Genomic DNA, 20,499 nt, shown 5'->3' with positions numbered 1-20,499 from the left:
AGACACAGAGAGAGAGAGAGAGATACACAGAGAGAGAGAGAGAGAGAGAGAGAGAGAGAGAGAGAGAGATACACAGAGAGCGAGAGATACACAGAGACATGGTGATGGAGAGACAGATGGACAGAGGCAGAGAGAGAGGGAACAGAGGGAGGGAGAGACAGAGCGAGAGGGGAGAAGAGTGTGAGGCAGTGAAACAGAGGGGGAAGAGAGTGAGGGAAAGAAGGAAAGAAAAGACAAAGGGAAAATAAGCAAAGCAAAGCAAAGCAGAGAGAGAGAGAGAGAGAGAGAGAGAGAGAGAAAATGGGTGAGTGTATGAGCATTTTAAGCATGCTCTGCGCAGAGTGAGGTCTCGTAAACATGCTATTTTCAGCAACATGACACACACACACAAACACACACACACACACACACAAAACCACCCACCGTCCTAAACATCCATTCCACCAGTTAAAACTCAGAACATATGATCGCAGATGCACTAAAAAGTGTTCTCACTTGTGTGGTCTGCGTTATCGGTTTGCACGTCTGCATGCAGACCTAAGATCCCAACTTCTCCGTCTGCTACCTTTGGGCTAACCAGGTTTCTCTGCCGTTGCCATGGTTACACTCTCCCATAAGGCCCTGTTTTACTCTGCAATGTTAGTTTCTTCCTGAGTTCCAGTGAAAGGAACTCTTAAAGCTTCAGCACCAAGAGATTTTGGACAATTTCACGCTCCCAACTTTGTGGGAACAGTTTGGGGACGCCCCCTTCCTGCTCCAACATGACTGAGCACCAGTGCACAAAGCAAGTCCATAAAGACATGGATGAGCCAGTTTGACCTCAACCCAATAAAACACCTTTGGGATGAATTAGAGCGGAGACTGTGAGCCAGGCCTTCTCTCTCAACATCAGTGTCTGACCTCACAAATGCGCTTCTGGAAGAACGGTCAAAAATTCCCATAGACACACTCCTAACCCTTGTGGAAAGCCTTCCCAGAAGAGTTGAAGCTGTTATAGCTGCAAAGGGTGGGCCGACATCATATTAAACCCTATGGATTAAGAATGGGATGTCACTCAAGTTCATATGGAAATATAGTGTATTTTTGATAGTCTGAACAGCAAAAAAAAACAAACAAAAAAACATGAAATTCGGACCCAAACCGTATTTGGAGGTGGTTTGAAATGTGATTCCCATCAGATTCTTACAGCTGCGTCTCAGTCTGGACGCTGTGGCTGCTCAAATATGATTTCAACATACCTTTGGCGTCACACACAACAAACAAGGAGTGACGGGATTGAAGAAGGTTCATGCTCATGTCAGAGAATTCTGAAGAGTTTGGAGGGCGAGACGATGCTCCTCCATCTCTCCTGATCTCGGCCTCAACACGCGTAGAGGAGAACACTACACACTCGGCTCCATTATGGGACCATTCAAAGCGAACTGTAGGCTTTATCTACCAACATGGATTAGCAACAAAGGGCTGCAGGCTGCCTTTAAGTGCTCCTCATCCTCGCTAAGCGTTCCGCATCTTCATTATGTGCTCCTCATCCTTGATAAGTGCTCCTCGTCCTCGATAAGCGTTCCAGATCCTCATTATGTGCTCCTTGGCTTCATTAAGTGGTCCTCGTTATGTGCTCCTCGTCCTCACTAAGCATTCCTCATCCTCATCCTCAATAAGTGCTGCACATCCTCGTTATGTGCTCCTCGTCATCCATAAGTGCTCCTCATAACTGATAAGTGCTCATCATCCTTGCTAAGCGTTCCACATCCTCGTCCTCTATGAAGTGCCAGAGCCTATCCTAGTGCTGATTGGGCTGAAGGCAGGAAACAGCCTGGAGAGGTCACCAGTCCATCACATACACATTCACACCTATGGGGTTTCAATGGGCAATCTAATATCTCCAATTTGCCTGTCAGTCTGTAAGCAAACGGACACGGGGAGAACATTCAAACTGCACCTTGGTTGCAAACCTGAGGAATTGAACCACTTAACACCAAACCACTCTGAACGACTCTGTTCACACCTCAATCGTTGTGTTCTACAGAAACTGCAGGAATTTACTGTAAACTGTTGGGAAACATCTCAAGCTGGTGTCCTACAAGCAACATAAAACCAGACTACATCAGACATGCAGTGTGAGCGGACATGCAGGATTATTTCAGATCCTCCTGTCTGATAAATGTGCACACTGAGGTGCTAATTCAGGAACACTGGCATGAGAATTATGGAACCTCCCAGCCGCAGCTTTAAATACCCAAAAAGGATCAATTACAAAGCAGCATTCCTGGCTTAACAGGCTAGCGTCTCCTGTTTAAAGCACCACAGAGATACAATCATGAATCCAGCTCCAGTCTGAGTCATGTTTACAACTAATTCTGTCTCAGATTACTCATTTTCCAGAACTCCTAATTCAATCAGCCAAAAAGCTACACAACAATAGAAATCTGTTGAGCAATAACCTTCCTGCATTTGTCCACCCCGCCTTTTATTGACCCCAGTTAGAGTCATTGGCCACATACTTGCCTCCTCTCAGGGCTGTAGAGTGGTGATAAATCCATTATTCATTCCTGATAATAATCTTCCATTTGTAAGCGAGGCCTAGCTATCATAATTCAAGGGACATACACTTGACCTTTAAATGTGTAGTGGTCAAAACAGGCACTTGTGAAGTCCTTGAAGACCAGCTGGGAGTGGACAGAGGAAGTGGGTGACGGCATACATTACTGTCGCCTCATTCAGCGGGAGTTAGGGGTCACTCGCGTCAATCCCCGTCAGTTTGGAACGCTGGTCTGGAATCAGCTTTTCTAGTGTAATGGTTACATTAGGACGGTCACTACCAATTACATAAATTATCAAGTAATTTTTAAAAATTCTGATCAAATAATGTTTGCAGATTGTTAAAGGCCAAAAATAAAATGGACTAAAGAAGAACATACAATAAAAGATGCTTAAATACTTTGAAGAAAAAGATAAAAAAAAACAAGGAGATGCCAAGCAATCAACGTTGGAATGTTTGGTCTAATCGGGAATGGTGATTTTTGATTGGATGCACGGTTTTTTGAACAATAATAAAAAAAATTTATTTTTATAGGAATGAGTGGCAAAAATGTGTCTAAAGGTTTGTGCATCACTCTTTTACACCATGCTACAATTAAACTAGCAGCATTCCAGCATCCATGTGGGATACATCATCAACTGCCTAGCAACATCCACGCAACCACCTAGCAAAACCATCTTGGATACTTCAGCAACCATCTACCAGCACACAAACAACCACCAGACACAGTAAAACTACCTCGGACACCAGCAGTTCGTAACACCCTCGCAACTACTTGGGATACTGATGCAACACCTTTGCAACCACCAGTTTTATATATCAAATTGTAGGAAAAAAACAACATTATTAGGTCTGAAGAACAAAGTTTGATCCCAGATTTCCCCCCGGACGTCCCCCAGCCACAGCACAGATTTTTCACATTCTATTAGCAGCACCCCTGATTTTTACTTTCTGTACTAATTAAAGTAATAAGTACTACTCACGGGGTGATAACCAATACTGGGTTTCCTGTAGGGGAGGTGTGGAAATGTTTAAACACACCGACATACAGAAAATCACTACTTCTTGTATTGTAAATTTTCCTCAGGTGCCTGAAACTTTTTCACAGTATTGCATATAATACAAACAGGGTGCATGTATGATGCTCCCCGGGTCCGAAAAGGATACAAAAACAAGCGTGTGTGGTGTGAAATGCTCACCCTGTTGGCTGTAACAGCGAAATACTGCAGGTTCTGCAGGAGTCCTATGTCTGAGTGGATGCTGGTCAGGTTGTTGTGGCTGAGGTCCAGGTAGCGGAGCTTGCGGCAGAAGAAGAGCTGGCTGGGGATCTTGTCGATTTTGTTGCGGTTCAGGTAGAGGCGCTCCAGGTTGGTGAGCGTGCCAATCTGGATGGGGATGTAGGCGATCTGGTTGTACCACAGCTTCAGACACACCAGCCGATGAAGATGCTGGAAGCTGATGATCTCCTCAATGGTCTTCAGATTGTTGTCCTTCAGGTCAATTTCCTACACAGACAAACAGCACAGAAGCCTGAGTCACAGGACCAGAACATCTGCACAGATTCTACACATGGCAAATACAAGTAAATGAGCACGGTATTGGCACAATACCCGATTCCTGGCATACGCAGGATTACCTGCAAGTTGTGGAGGCTGAAGATGGAGTGTGGGATGCGCTCCAGGTCGCAGCGCACCAGCTCCAGCTCCGTCAGGTTCACCATCTTCTTCAGACTGTTCAGCACCATCAGCTTGGTGCCCTCGTTATTGATGGAGAGCTTCTGCAGGTGCACACCCACGTCCGTTACCACCTGCGGAGAGGATTGTTCATCTTTTTAGAGTGACCCCTGTTTAGTTTTGTGGATAAATGTAATAAGAGAGCACAAACATAACTTGTACTTCTCCATATATTCATATCTGTATCATCAATGTTTAAAATAAACCACACATATTTAATATTACTTAGTGGTTTATATCCTGCCGAGCTTGGCCTATTCTCACCGGCCGTTCAGATTACAAAGGAAAAATAGTGATGTCAAAGTAAACCTGTCATTAACATTAGCACAAATATATATATATATATATATATAAAAAACACACACATTCCTATAAGCAGGCTTCTTTTTTGAATTTGTAGCTGAACCTTAAATGGTGCAGCAGTTCCAGTCTGGCGCCTGAACAGCCTCAACAGCCTGAGGCGCAGATGTTTGTGCACTGCTGTCGCTCTCATTAAGACAAAGCTTTTTAAATAGCGAGGTCTTTTGATAGATCACTTCATAAATACAAAGTTATTTACAGCTACTGACAATTTGAATTTGCTCATCACAACAAGTACATCAAGTCTGAAGCATCTTCAGCACGCATGTTGGCACAATCTAATACATCAGTAACATTGGCACTGAAGGACATGAAACAGTAGAAGCCGTATCGCCCCCTACGCTTCCTGTAGTGTATTACAGTCTGTCAGAGCGACTGTGTGGATCATATGAACATTATAGAGCTTTTTAAATGAAACAGTAGAAGCCGTATCGCCCCCTACGCTTCCTGTAGTGTATTACAGTCTGTCAGAGCGACTGTGTGGATCATATGAACATTATAGAGCTTTTTAAATGAAACAGTAGAAGCCGTATCGCCCCCTACGCTTCCTGTAGTGTATTACAGTCTGTCAGAGCGACTGTGTGAATCATATGAACATTATAGAGCTTTTTAAATGAAACAGTAGAAGCCGTATCGCCCCCTACGCTTCCTGTAGTGTATTACAGTCTGTCAGAGCGACTGTGTGGATCATATGAACATTATAGAGCTTTTTAAATGAAACAGTAGAAGCCGTATCGCCCCCTACGCTTCCTGTAGTGTATTACAGTCTGTCAGAGCGACTGTGTGGATCATATGAACATTATAGAGCTTTTTAAATGAAACAGTAGAAGCCGTATCGCCCCCTACGCTTCCTGTAGTGTATTACAGTCTGTCAGAGCGACTGTGTGGATCATATGAACATTATAGAGCTTTTTAAATGAAACAGTAGAAGCCGTATCGCCCCCTACGCTTCCTGTAGTGTATTACAGTCTGTCAGAGCGACTGTGTGGATCATATGAACATTATAGAGCTTTTTAAATGAAACAGTAGAAGCCGTATCGCCCCCTACGCTTCCTGTAGTGTATTACAGTCTGTCAGAGCGACTGTGTGGATCATATGAACATTATAGAGCTTTTTAAATGAAACAGTAGAAGCCGTATCGCCCCCTACGCTTCCTGTAGTGTATTACAGTCTGTCAGAGCGACTGTGTGGATCATATGAACATTATAGAGCTTTTTAAATGAAACAGTAGAAGCCGTATCGCCCCCTACGCTTCCTGTAGTGTATTACAGTCTGTCAGAGCGACTGTGTGGATCATATGAACATTATAGAGCTTTTTAAATGAAACAGTAGAAGCCGTATCGCCCCCTATGCTTCCTGTAGTGTATTACAGTGTAGTGTGGATCATATTAGCATCATAAATCAATATAGAGCCCTTTCTGCCTCAAAGACTTTGTCAACTTATCACTGTATTCTTAATCTGACCTGAGGCAGCTTGGTGAGGTTGCTCTTGAGCCTCAGCACTTTGAGCCTCTTGAGCTCGCGTAGGCCGTCGATGACGATGTAGCGGTTGTTGTCGGCGCTCAGGTTGCCAGTGAGGTGGAGCTCGCTCAAGTTCTTCAGGCTGTAAATCCACAGAGGGATCTCCTTAATGTCTGTGAATTTGATGTGGAGTGATTTGAGGTTCTCCCTCAGGAAGGCTAAGGCAGGAGCCTCGATTTTGGCGGGCGTGTGGTACAGCCACATCTCCCTCAGATTGGACAGCTGAGCGATGATGGGCGGGATGGTGACGTCTGGGATCAGCTCCAACTTCAGCACCTGAGGGACACACGGAATGCAGTGGGTTAGACCAGGACCGTCACCATCGATTAGTGATCTACCAATTATTTTGAAGATTAAATAAGTAATCAGTTTAAAATAAAAGCCCAACATAAATGGACTTAATTAGGCAGCCACCCACGCACAGCCTGTCAAAGACTCCAAAATACTTTCCTAAAATCAAGAAGAACTAGTAAACCTTTTAAAAACAACATAAAATCAGTAGTGATTGATTTTAGAATCTTAGATATTTTAATTGATAATCTTTTCATATGAATTTTTACTTTTAAAAGCCTTGAACAAATGTTTGTTTCTTAGTCACACAGTGTAGGTCAGACACGTACAGACTTCGTGTAATTACTTCGTGTGCTTAATGTGACATTCAGAACTGATACGGTCTTTATTTTTACTTCTTTAATGACCATTTACGTGTATTTAACACTCTGTGAACAACTTTGATTTCCCTGATTTGGCTGCTATTTACTTTAACACAGCGAAATGATTTCTGATATGTTTATAATGGTACACGCTCTGAACTGATGTCTTTTGTTTTCGTAAGGATTTTTCACATTAGCTGCTTATCTCCTAGTTTTCATTCTGCTGACCGTTTTAAACCAGAAGGAGCTCCGCCGGTAAAACAGAACGTTTTGGTGATGGTTTCATTTTCATAAACGCTGCACTCGCAAATGAACAATGTGACTGTGGGTGTATGTTGTACATGCTTTTGATGGCCTGCCGCAGGCAGAAAGTACTCTGAAGACTATTATAGTGTAATAGCCGCACGCTGACACTATGTGCCAGTGTTTTTAGATAAAATATGGCCGGATGTTGTAGTTATTTCAAGTTTTCACATTCCACTATAAAACTGTTCCACACTGCAGACGTTTTGATCTCTTTATTAACTTCCAAAACTAGGCCTCACGTATTCTCCAGGGCATATTTCGGTTTGTCCATCTGAATTTACATGACCAAATCGTAAGGCAAATTATTCAGTAACGGCATGAAATTTTTATTTTATTTATTTATTTTTTTGGTAAAAGCTCCTCAAATGAACAGAACGTGTGTTTTATGATCTCCACACTTCCAATTTACTGCTGAGAGCCAAAAATCTCGGCCGCTCTTTGTGTTATTCTCTAAAAGTGATGTTTCCAGAGCAGATCACTGAAGAGACGCCGTCTGTTTATAGTTTAGAGCCCAGATTTGGGGAAAAACGGGTCGACTTTCAGTAGAAAAACAAACTGAGTTCAGCTTCTTTTATTATAAGGGTTTAAAATGACGTCACCGTCTATTAGACTGGAGAGAAGAGCTACAGCCTCACACGACGCCCAGCTTCTGAATGGAGCTTATGGAATATGAACATTATGGAGAACATGATGAAGTGCGGTTTGGACCCACCGGTGGTCCCGAGGAGTTGGAGAGTTTAAGGATAATGCCCATTTATGTCAAAACAAGTAGAATGCAAGAAGCAAAGGATCGGAACTGGATCAGGCTTATAGGCAATACCTGATCCACCAAAACACACCTGGATCAGCTGGATCAACAGTAATTCGACATCCAAAGGATATTTTAATTCGTTTAACATGTTTCTTTGCTCACAGCATAATTCCATATGTGTAGTTCACAGTTCGAATGTTGTCACAACTTCACTACAATGGAGACAGTAGTCAAAAGAAGGAACATCCTTCTATGGAGTTGGTCTAAACTTTTGACTGGTACTGTGTGCCAACAAACACACACACACACACACACACACACACACACACACACACACAGTGAAAATGGAGCGGTACGTTTACATTATCTTCATCCTGCTACAATCAAAGCCAAATACTTCCTCTCCCGACTTTCCATCTTGAGCGAAATGTCTCACAAAGCAGGAAATTAACTTAAGCTGCCTTCATTAAATCAGCCTTGGAATCTGACAGAAACGTGGCAGCCCAGTAAGGAGGGTCCAGGATCTGCATTCATCTGAACTGCGATGATACACTTACAGATACATTTGTCCTGATTGCTCTATAATGGATCTTCCAGCACAGCCAAAGTGAAGCTGCCTTCATGTGCTTCCAAAATAACCGTAAACAAGAGTTTTCCAAATGAGCTTTCCCATTATCTTTGATTCCATTCAATGTTTAATGTGTCTACATAAATGACTTTATGCTTTAAAGTTAATGACCTTTCCTATTTTATTTACGTGGAGACGAATGAATAAACATAAAAATGTCTTGCGCACATTTTGCAATGTATCCGTGTTCTTTACGGTCAGCTTGGCTGTTTAAGCTCAATAAATAAGTATCAACATCTTACACATATTCTATTTGGGATGATACTGAGGTCAATTTTATAATCTTCAAAAACTTCCCTCTGCTTTAGGGCCCTTATCTAAAACATCTGTACCTGTAGTTCTCTGACAGCAACAAGCCACATTCTGCACGTTACAAAATCACGGCTGTGTAATCGGAGTGCTGGTGCTGGACTGGCCTTACTGTCTCCTACTGGAAACGTGTGGTGCATTACGAAGCACAAAATATGATGAAGGACCCATACGGCTACACAGCTTGAGACTTCTATAACTGAAGAGTGTCAAGAAACTCAACTTCAAAACTGGCTCAGTTTGTGTTTTCAGTCCCCAAACGATTATCAAGTGCCATGTTAAAGGAAGATGGATGATGTAGCTCAGCGGTAAACACGCTACTGAACCCAACTTTGCGGAGCGTGTTGCAGGCATCGTGTCTGGATTGAGTGTATATTTACAAACGAAACAATGAAAAGAAAAACCATCAAATGTGCTTTTGTACCATTTTCAATTTCATACGTCAAACAGAATTGACTAATGATTGCTTTCTGGTTTTATTGGCATTTCACATACTGTCCCAATTGCTTCAAAACCGGATTTGCACAGAAGCCTGCACAAAACGTTTAGTAAATCTGGCCCACACACTTCGTAATTATGACCAATTACCCAAAAGAAAAACAGGAATATCCGAGATGTGAATCCAGCGTAGCATGCCCACCCACCTCAAGCTCCAGCAGGTCGAAGACGGTGTCGGGAATGCCGCTCAGCATGAAGAGATGAAGCTCCAGCTTGTCCTGCGAGTTTTTGGTGATCCTCTGGCGCAGCTTCTCCAGCGTCCACTCGTTGTTGAGGTTGAGCTGCCGCAGCTTGTTCTCACTGACCTCGGACAGGAAGACGGCGAAGCGCTTGGAGTAGAGCGGGTCGTACTGGTCGATCATGTGCAGCATGAAGGCGAAGTCGTTCTTCACGTCCGGGATGTCGCTGTAGCTGCTCTCCTCGCGGATGGACTCGAAGGAGTAGTGCTTGAGCGAGCGGCCTAGCATCCAGCACAGCGTGTACATGCAGATGAGGCCGTAGACGATGACCAGCGAGATGTAGAACCAGCCCAGGATCCTGAAGAGTGTGGCCAGCGGGTGGGCACAGTAGTACAGCTTGTAACCCGTTAGCTGCTCTATGTTCACCCTGCACACCACGTTGAAGGTGATATGGCCCACGTAGTACGCAGTGTAGCTGATGATGAGGACAAACTTGATCACCTTGATGATTGTCTGCCGGATGTAGAGGCGGTACACTATATCGCCCTCTTCCACATGGATCCGGAACTTCTTCACCTGAGGAAGGAAGGGGGCGAAAGCCAGATTAGATTATTATGGTCTGCTGAGCGAACTCTGAAGGAGAGATCTGAAGTTTGGGCTCCCCTGGTCAAATGCTTTATTATGAAAATAAGTGAACACATCATCTACAGAGAATATCGCGGCTGTCGGAAGAAAACCTCGTATCTCCATTTTTGTCGTTTTTCAGTTTTTGACAATTTCAAACGACCTGCTGTTCTTTACATTGTGTGTAAATTTCATGATGAACGGACCAAAAGAATCGGCCCAAAATGACTTGGAAAGACGTCTGGTTCCATTGACTTCCATTAAAACTACAGCAGGTTTTTTCCTTCTCCTGTAAAGTTACCATTTTGGAAATACGAGGTTTTCTCCCGACAACAGCGACATACTACTGCACATTGTATTACACACAATCCCTGGTTATCTGCTGAATTTAACACTAGGCCAACATTTCTCTGCAGGTGGCTGCATTAATGTATGTCCACTTAGAAAATCAACAAAATATGTTATTTGACTGGGGCTGTTCAAAGGTCACCACCTCTGGTTCTCGAGGGCCTTAGACATACACAGTTTGGACATTTCTCTGCTCCAACGGACCTGATTCTACTCAGCATTCAGTTGTGGTGGAGTTCTGTATGATGGGCCGACAGGCTCGATAATCTGGCTACATCCTATATGTGGCATATAGGGACAATAAAACTAAATCTTCTATGGGATTTCCAATAGCATGTTTGCACTAAGCTTATGCTGCCGCACATTTTCAGGTCGTTCTAGATTAATCGGCAAGATCTAACATACATATAACATACATTTGAGCTTGAATACTTCAGAATACATCCAACATATCTCCAGAAGACACTGCATTAGGGGTGGATAATATGTTTGAGGTATCAAACTCGCAATCTCCTAATGATGGGGCCAACAATTAAGACGGTAGTGGCTCTCGCGAGCCCAAAATGACAACACTTCATTGTTATTGTGATCAATTATGGCACAATACACTTTTATGAGCAAATTATGGATTATCATCATCATCATTATCATCATCATTAATACAAAAAATATATATTTTTTGGTAATTGGATGTAGTGCAGTTTGCAAAACACATTATTATTATTATTATTATTATTATTATTATTATTATTATTAGTATTATAGTAATGCTTACATAACACTACAGGTTCTATTTTGTCTGTACCAACTTATTAAAGATCATAAAAGCTAAACATTGTGATGCTAACCGTCTATCGTGAAAATGTCTTCAAGTATAGTGATATTTTTGCCATAACGCCCACCCCTACACCACGTCATGATACGCCACTGTCAAGCCCTACAGGCGAAACGTGAACTTGTCGCATAGAGCCGATGAAGCCTAACCAGAGCCATCTAGCAGCCAATTTGGCTTAAGCCGCTCGGCCATAAACATGCCTGGAGGCCACTGAGGGTGCCTCGCCCAAATATATTCGGACGATAAAGTAATTAAAGTAATTGGGTTGAGGCGCAAAGGGAGATGAACCAAAAACACAGACCACAGAACATCCACTTCATCAGTACATCTGTCGTACAATGTTAAGAATGCGACAAACAACAAAGTCCTAATTTTAACTCTCAGTGGTGGAAGGTCGGGAACATCCGGGGGCAGGTGACCTCAAGCACCGTTACCCAGGCACACAAGAAGATATTTACCCTGAGATCAGCCTATATTTAGAGTGTCAGCCCATCAGGAAACAATTAGAGAGATTGTTCTCTTCTCTTCTCAGAGATTACCAGCGAATGAGGAGACGCAGTGCTTAATGGCCGTGATGGTGAAGGCCTGGAGTGCAGCCCGGACCCACTCTTGGGATAATCGCGTTATTTAATCAGCTGTCCATTTCATCTTCACTTCATTCCTATCTTAATCTGGTTAATGCATGAACCGCATTGTTTGCTGGAGTTGGAGCATCTCCACCGTACCTGGTGTTCCTAAAGAAAAGATATGACTGCCCATTCGATGTGTAGGGCATCATATACGGTCACATACGGGGCAACTTTACCCCTACACAGTGTACATGTGTGAGCTTTTCCTATATACTAAGAGCAGATGGAGTAGTCATAGCGGGGAAAACATCACAGTAGTGGCAGCGTTTACCACTGAGCAGGTCTCTGACGTAGAGGACTTGCTTAAGTTTGCATCCTTGCAGTCATGAGCTGGAGGTTGGGGTACCAGCCTTGTGACTGGAGGGTTGCCGGTTCGAGCCGACAGCACGTGACTGAGGTGCCCTTGAGCAAGACACCTAACCCTCAACTGCTCCCCAGGCACTGTGGATAGGGCTGCCCACCGCTCCGGGCAAGTGTGCTCACTGCTCCATTGTGTGTGTGTTCACTTGTGTGTATGTGGTGTTCCACTGCACGGATGGGTTAAATTCCAGAGGTGAAATTTCCCCATTGTGGGACTAATAAGGGGCACTTAATCTAATCTTATTAAGGAAATTAACTGAGAAAAGACGGTTCATGTATTGCAGCAGGTTTCGTTGTCAGAGATGAGCGTGATCTGTGTGTTTTGGTGCTTTTCCACAGTTAGTATGAGGCTGAAGGTGCCTTCCTATTCACTAGCTTCTTTCTAGAATTTTCCGTTCCACCTTAAACAGTAAAGCAGTTATATTCTGGGGCATCAGGCACGGCACAGTTTAAGGAGGAATGCCTTTGCTGGCACCAGAGTATAATTACTACACAGTTTAAGGTGGAACAGAAAGTTGTTGGTACCAGAATGTAACTGCTGCGCCATTAAGGTGGAATGGTAAATCACTGACACCAAGTTGCAACTCTTGCATGGTTTAAGGTGGAATGGAAATTCCCTGACTCCAGATTGCAACTCCTGCATGGTTTAAGATTAAGATTAAGTGACCCTTATTAGTCCCACAACAGGGAAATTTCACCTCCGCATTTAACCCATCCATGAAGTGAAACACCACATACACACACTAGTGAACACACACACACTAAGGGAAAAGTGAGCACACTTGCCCGGAGCGGTGGGCAGCCCAATCCGCAGCTGCGGGTTAGGTGTCTTGCTCAAGGACACCTCAGTCATGTGCTGTCGGCCCTGGGGATCGAACCGGCGACCTTCCGGTCACAAGGCTGGTTCCCTGACCTCCAGCCCACGACTTGGACCCTGTCAAACTTGCTCATCTCTGAAAAGGTTTATTTGCTGAGTTTAACATATTGGAAAAAATAATAATGTCCAAATGTGGCCTGTGCCTTAACATACACACCAATCAGGCATGACATCCTGACCACCTCCTTATTTCTACGCTCAGTGTCCATCTTATCAGCTCCACTTACTGTATAGCTGCACTCTGTAGTTCTACAGTTACAGACTGTAGTCCATCGGTTTCTCTGATACTCTGTTACCCTGTTCTTCAGTGGTCAGGACCCCCATGGACCCTCACAGAGCAGGTACTATTCTGCTGGTGGATCATTTTCAGCACTGCAGTAACACTGACGTAATGGTGGTGTGTTAGTATGTGTTGTGCTGGTGCGAGCGGATCAGACACAGCAGTGCTGCTGGAGTTTTTAAACACCTATAATATCCAGCCGACAGCGTCCTGTGGGCAGCGCCCTGTGGCCACTGATGAAGGTCCAGAGGATGACCAACACAAACTGTGCAGCAGCAGATGAGCTGTCGCCTCTGACTTTACATCTACAAGGTGGACCGACAAGGTAGGGGTGTCTAATAGAGTGGACAGTGAGTGGACACAGTGTTTAAAAACTCCAGCAGCACTGCTGTGTCTGATCCACTAACACCAGCCCAACACATACTAATACACCACCATCACCACATCAGTGTTACTGCAGTGCTGAGAATGATCCACCACCCAAACAGTACCTGCTCTGTGAGGGTCCATGGGGGTCCTGACTGCTGAAGAACAGGGTAACAGAGTATCAGAGAAACAGATGGACTACAGTCTGTAACTGTAGAACTACAGAGTGCAGCTATACAGTAAGTGGAGCTGATAAGATGGACACTGAGCATAGAAACAAGGAGGTGCTCATGAGGTTATGCCTGATGGGTGTATATATAATTTCTTTTTTACTCCAGTATGTTAAACATGTGGTACAAAGAGGATGCGGCAATTTGTTTTCACTTAAAAATGAACAAAACAAAGCTGACCGAGGGTTTGAGCCGAGGCTCTTGAAATAGTATGCTAAACAAGTAGGCCTGTGATGCGGGCGAGTCATCCTTCCTCTCTGCAAAGAACCCCCAAAAAACTAAACAAAAAACGCTTCCTCTTCATTTCAGAACTGACTACAAGAGGAAACGCTCTCCTCATGCAGTTAGCGTGATGGCTCGTGGCTGCAGTGGCACGTCTTGAAGGTTTCATCCTTCTCGGTCAGTCATAGAACTGGAACAAAAACAGTTCAGCGCTGTGCCTGTTAAGCTCAGATTACTGGGTTTTGGCTTTTCATCACAGTTTCTGTGCTGCTGAGAAACCAGTGTGAGTTAATGTGGTGTGAGCTGTGATCTATATTATCTATATTATTCTAGACATACTAGAGAACCACTATCAACTGTATTGGTATCTTAAGATATTTGTGCAAAAAAACCTTATTAGCATCAGACAGATGTTTGTATTTGACCAGTATTTCAAAACGATATTCGAGAAGGTATGAACTGTAGAATGTACTGTATAATGTAAATTGGGGGCAGTGTTGGGCTGGAGGTTAGGGGACCAGCCCTGTGATCCCCAGAGATAACAGTCCATGACTGAGGTGTCCTTGAGCAAGACACCTAACCCCCAACTGCTCCCCGGGCACTGCGGATTGGGCTGCCCACTGCTCCGGACAAGTGTGCTCACTGCCCCCTAGTGTGTGTGTTCACTAGTGTGTGTATGTGTGTTTCACTGCATGGACGAGTCAAATGCGGAGGTGAAATTTCCCCATTGTGAGACTAATACGGGTCACTTAAACTAATCTTAATGTTGGGGTGACACCGGCTTGCTGTGAAATGTCTGCATTTTACGAATTTTACTGCATTTTTTAAGCCTCTAGCAATACATGCTATATCTTTTCAGAATGCTAATCCAAGTGGCTCTAGTCTGAACGTCTACTCTGGACTCCGGAGCAGTGGAAACGTATTCTGTGGAGTGACAAATGACGCTTCTCTATCTGTCAGGCTGATGGATGAGTCAGGGTTTGGCGAATACCGGGAAAACATTACCTGCCTGACTTCATTGTGCCAGCTGTAAAGTTTGGTGGAGGAGGGATAATGCTATGGGGTTGTTTTTCAGGGGTTGGTCTAGAACCCTTAGTTCCAGGGAAGGAAAATCTTAATGGTTCAGCAGTAGGGGTGGGCAATATGGCTCTAAAATAATATCACGATATTTCAGGGTATTTTTGCAATAATGATATTTTTGACGATATGACAAAACACTGAATAACATTTTATTAACTTCAAAAACATGCTATTGCAACAAATTAAATGTTAACGTTTTATTTAGTATAAATATGTTTCAATTATTCAGTAGACACAAAAAAAGTGATTCCGATTGAGATATTAGTCGGTTTATTAACAGATTATTAGGATGCATGTACTCATGTTTAATAGAGTACGGAATGGAATACGTCCATGTAAACACCTCAATCGGAATAGTCTAGTCCGATAGAGGCCTTTCAGAATACAATTTTTATCCGATTGAACGAGGGGAGTAATCCTCTAAATAATCCGTTAAAAAACAGAATAATAGCCGTGTAAACGCCTGAATCCGATTACACTCCAATCGGAACGTGTAAGAATGTTCTGCGCATGTGCGGCGAAAGGCTTATATACAGTTCAGCACGGCGGAGCTGAAACTGGTCTGCAGAGGAGACGAGGTTTATGCTCTGAGCTTTAAAAGACGGCGGTGGGACGGCCGTCCAGCTTATGTCTCAGAGCACGACGTCTTCCTCTCGACATCATTTTAAAGCCATTACAAACACAAGCGCGCCAACTGGAAACTCATCTCAGGCTGACTGGACCTCACGTGATGTTCGCTGTCATGGTAACGTTTACTCCAAGCGCTGCTCCACGCAAGCGCATCATCTTGCATCGGATTACTTGTAGCGAGCATGTAAACAAAGATTTTCATCAGATTGTTGAATAGAGTGAGCATATAATGGTTGGTTAGTGTAGTGGTTAACACCTTTGCCTTCTACGCTGTACCAATAAGGGTCCTTGGGCAAGACTCCAAACACCACCTTGGCCTGCCTGTGTAAAATGATCAAATTGTAAGTCGTTCTGGATAAGAGCGTCAGCCCAATGCCATAAATGTAATGTAAATATAAACACCTCAGTCTGGATCTGTAATCCGACTGTTTTCAGTCTTTGCGTGTAAACAGCCACTTTTGATTTTCCTCATACTCCACTGAGCGCTTCTGCTGGAGCTGGTGAAAGAGATTAGTTGTGTTTCCCCCTTTTGTTGTTACAGGCTTCTTGTATATCTTGCATATTACTGTGATCTGTTGTACATCCGAGATTTTGCGCCAGACTTCTTTCTGTTCCAGAATAACTCACGCAACAAACGTACGCCATGCGCATGACGTCATTACGTCAACAAGTCAGAATATCGCTGTTATCACGATTTTTAAAAATCGTTTAGAAAGTTATACCGGTATTATCGCGAACGGTACGCTATGGTACAGCCCTATTCAGCAGAACAAGACATTTCGGACAATTCTGTGTGTCCAATTCAGACTCAAAGAACCTTTTCTGTTCCAGCATGACTGAGCCCCAGCGCACAAAGCAGCTCCATAAAGTCACGGCTGGGTGAGTTTCATACGGAAGAGCTTGACTGACCCTCACAGAGCCCTGACCTCAACCCCATCAAACACTTTTGGGATGAACTAGGACGGAGATTGTGAGCCAGGCCCTCTCGTCCAACATAAGTGGTCTGACCTCACAAACGCTCTTTTGGATGAACTGACAAAAATTCCCACAGACACTCTCCAAAATCCTTTAGGAAGCTTCCCAGAAGAGTAGAAGCTGTTGTAGCTGCAAAGGGGGACCACTCCATACTCATGTCTATGGATTTAGAATGAAATTCATAAAAACTCCTGTTGGTGTAATGTGTAGGTGTCCCAATATTTTTGTCCATATAAGTGTAGATTAATATAGGACAGTACTGGAAAAATATACATTATTAGTTATGAATTATACAGCACAGTAAATTTATCACAATATTAACATTCTTTAATATTAGACATGTGCAAACGTGTTTTCAGGCACCCTTTGAACCCGTTTACATCCACATGTTGCATTAAAATGCATCACATGTCTGGATTGTATCTGGATAAACATTGGCTAGATTCCTGCATAGACTGTAATACACTACAGGAAGCGTAGGGGGCGATACGGCTTCTACTGTTTCATTTAAAAAGCTCTATAATGTTCATATGATCCACACAGTCGCTCTGACAGACTGTAATACACTACAGGAAGCGTAGGGGGCGATACGGCTTCTACTGTTTCATTTAAAAAGCTCTATAATGTTCATATGATCCACACAGTCGCTCTGACAGACTGTAATACACTACAGGAAGCGTAGGGGGCGATACGGCTTCTACTGTTTCATTTAAAAAGCTCTATAATGTTCATATGATCCACACAGTCGCTCTGACAGACTGTAATACACTACAGGAAGCGTAGGGGGCGATACGGCTTCTACTGTTTCATTTAAAAAGCTCTATAATGTTCATATGATCCACACAGTCGCTCTGACAGACTGTAATACACTACAGGAAGCGTAGGGGGCGATACGGCTTCTACTGTTTCATTTAAAAAGCTCTATAATGTTCATATGATCCACACAGTCGCTCTGACAGACTGTAATACACTACAGGAAGCGTAGGGGGCGATACGGCTTCTACTGTTTCATTTAAAAAGCTCTATAATGTTCATATCATCCACACAGTCACTCTGACAGACTGTAATACACACTGGATGCAGCTCTGATACACACACTGACCTTCTCAAACAGGGCCTTGGCCTGCTCCCCCTCTTTCTTATCCAGCACGCCCGTGTCCGAGCGGTCCACAATGCCCTGTTCTATGCGAGATTTAGTCCGCTGCAGCATGGGCACGCTGGCCTCCACGTCCTGGTCACTAATGCTGGATGTTTTCTTGTCCGTGAAACCGTCGGCCTTGCCTGGGGGTTTGGGGTCGGTCTCCTCCACCACGGTCTCGGACAGGGCCCGGGTGGTCCAGGGGGAGTCGAAGCATTTTAGCAGGATGGACACGAAGTGCTCTAGCTTGGAGCTGGTCCGAGGGAACTTGAACCAGAAGTTGCTGCAGGCCAGGAAGATGAGAGTGTGAAGCAGCACCAGGTAGGGGAAGTACTTGGCGAACCAGTGCAGGTTGTTCTCGTAGCACACGGCGTCCACGTAGTTGTACTGGTGTCGGTCCAGTTCATACTGGATCCCCCGTGGTTCCGTGCTGGGCCGGACGCTGGTGTTCAGTGGCGGGCAGCTCTCGTTCACCACCCACTTACAGGGCAGACAGATCATCTTATCCTGGGTCACCTGGAGCAGAACAAACAAAACTACTGCTCTCATCTGAATTTTACACACTTATCTACTCCACAACAGTGGAAATGTCTGGAAAATGAATCATCTACTCTAGACAAGTAATGTAAATCATTTACATTTCAATTTGCAGCCCTAATCTAATCTAGGACTAATCTTACAAGCCCTGGTTTCCGGTCACGGTATTCGCAGTGTTACTGGACGAATCATAAATCTTACAGCTGTCAAACAACAACTCTGGGAGGAAGCTCAGAAGGCATAGATATGCATGTATGCGCCTAACTTTTTGTAAACTTAAATGCAACAATGTTAACACAACACTGAATTAAAACACTGTGTTTACACACAAAGATTTTTGCCAATTTGACGGAATACATTCCGATTATAGTTTAAGACTGAGGTGTTTACGCTCACTCTACTCAACAATCCACTCTGCTTACATGCTCCCCACAAATAAACAGATCCTTAATTTTGTGCATAAGTATAGAACCGCTTAGTGTAAACGTTACCATGCCAACCAGCATTGCTAGTTCAGTCAAAGTGAGATGAGCAGCAGTGAGCAGTGCTTGTGTTTTTAATGGCTTTAAAATGATGTCAGACTCAGGAAAACGTCCTTCACGTGTTCGTATTAAAGAAGGCAGGGAGGACAATGTCATGTTCTGAGACACATAAGCTGGACGCCCATCCCACCACCGCCTTTCAGACTTTCTGACTGGGAATTTATTCAAATACAGGCATTTACATAATCATTATTCTTCTATTTACAGACTACTTACAGGATTACCCACCAAGTTCAACTGGATAGTAATTATTTTCCCAATGGCCTCGATCGGACTAGACTATTTCAATTGAGGTGTTTACATGGATGTTTTCTATTCCGATTGAGCCATTAGTTGGATTATTAACAGATTATCAGGATGCACGTAAACATGGCTAGTCACACATTTTACAGCCAACTGTATTGGCTTGCATGAAAATGAAAACTAACGTCCTTGGGAAGACAAATCAGGACAGGGATGCGTCATTGGGCTTCACGCCGGCTCTGACAGTGACAATAAAAGACAGGAGAGTTGGAGGGATATGGATGTAGTTGGGTCACCTGCAGCGTTCCTCCAAAAACAGCGATCATGAGCATGACGATGGAGATGTAGTCGGTGAAGACGTCCCACCATGGCTTCAGGATCCGGTACGCCGGCTGTGTGTCAGCAAAATACCGCAACTCAGTGATGGGAATCATGATGGATTACCTGTGAGAGAGAGAGAGAGAGAGAGAGAGAGAGAGAGAGAGAGAGAGAGAGAGAGAGAGAGAGAGAGAGAGAGAGATCAGTTCTGTAAATACAAGCAAAGAGGCACATAAATCTTTGGACTCAATGAATCGACTTAATAAACTTCACTTTTAGAAGTATTTTTGCTAAAAATGGAATGATCAGCTATATGCAGAAAAACGACAAAAGGAACTATTTACACAGTAAAAATCATTGGCTATTTAGCCTAATGGTTAAGTCACTCATCCCCCACATGGGAGAGAAGGATTCACCCTCAAACGGTTTGTGTCAGTAATGTAACACAGTCTATCTGGCACTATGTGTAAGTAATTTGATCTATTCTGTCATCGTAACTCCTGAAAATGTATTATCATGCAAAATCATCGCAATAATGATACAAAATGTAGTCCCAGCTACATGAATGTTTAACTTGCCAGTTTTCTTTCACATCAGTAATACAACCTCCATCAAATTTCACATATCTCCTCCAGTGTGATGACAGCAAAGCGGCCTTGGTAGACCACCGTTTTATATTATGTAATACAAACAAGGACCCTTCACCGAGGACCCACCTTTCTCGGCTGCAGCCCAGCTTTCGCAATGCTGCTAAAGCGTAGGTTCCTAAACTTTCAGCCAATTACAGC

The 20,499-nt window shown here is 43.7% G+C and overlaps 1 protein-coding gene across 2 annotated transcripts in view; it reads right to left on the bottom strand.

Moving 5' to 3' along the window:
- Positions 1 to 20,499, bottom strand: part of lrrc8aa (leucine rich repeat containing 8 VRAC subunit Aa) — a 40,894-nt gene that overhangs the window by 2,262 nt on the left and 18,133 nt on the right. For both annotated transcript variants that reach the window (XM_017683958.2, XM_017683959.2), the window contains exons 2-7: positions 19,690 to 19,837; positions 18,036 to 18,587; positions 9,445 to 10,053; positions 6,097 to 6,429; positions 4,176 to 4,346; positions 3,739 to 4,044 (exon numbers count right to left, since the gene is read on the bottom strand). In XM_017683958.2, coding sequence (XP_017539447.1) covers positions 3,739 to 4,044; positions 4,176 to 4,346; positions 6,097 to 6,429; positions 9,445 to 10,053; positions 18,036 to 18,587; positions 19,690 to 19,827 — 2,109 coding nt within the window. In that variant the 5' untranslated portion in view covers positions 19,828 to 19,837. The remainder of the gene's footprint in view (positions 1 to 3,738; positions 4,045 to 4,175; positions 4,347 to 6,096; positions 6,430 to 9,444; positions 10,054 to 18,035; positions 18,588 to 19,689; positions 19,838 to 20,499) is intronic.

This window comes from Pygocentrus nattereri, chromosome 16 (genome assembly GCF_015220715.1).
Source record: "Pygocentrus nattereri isolate fPygNat1 chromosome 16, fPygNat1.pri, whole genome shotgun sequence".
NCBI classification, from domain to species: Eukaryota; Metazoa; Chordata; class Actinopteri; order Characiformes; family Serrasalmidae; genus Pygocentrus; species Pygocentrus nattereri.
This window is presented reverse-complemented; position numbering and strand designations above follow the sequence as displayed.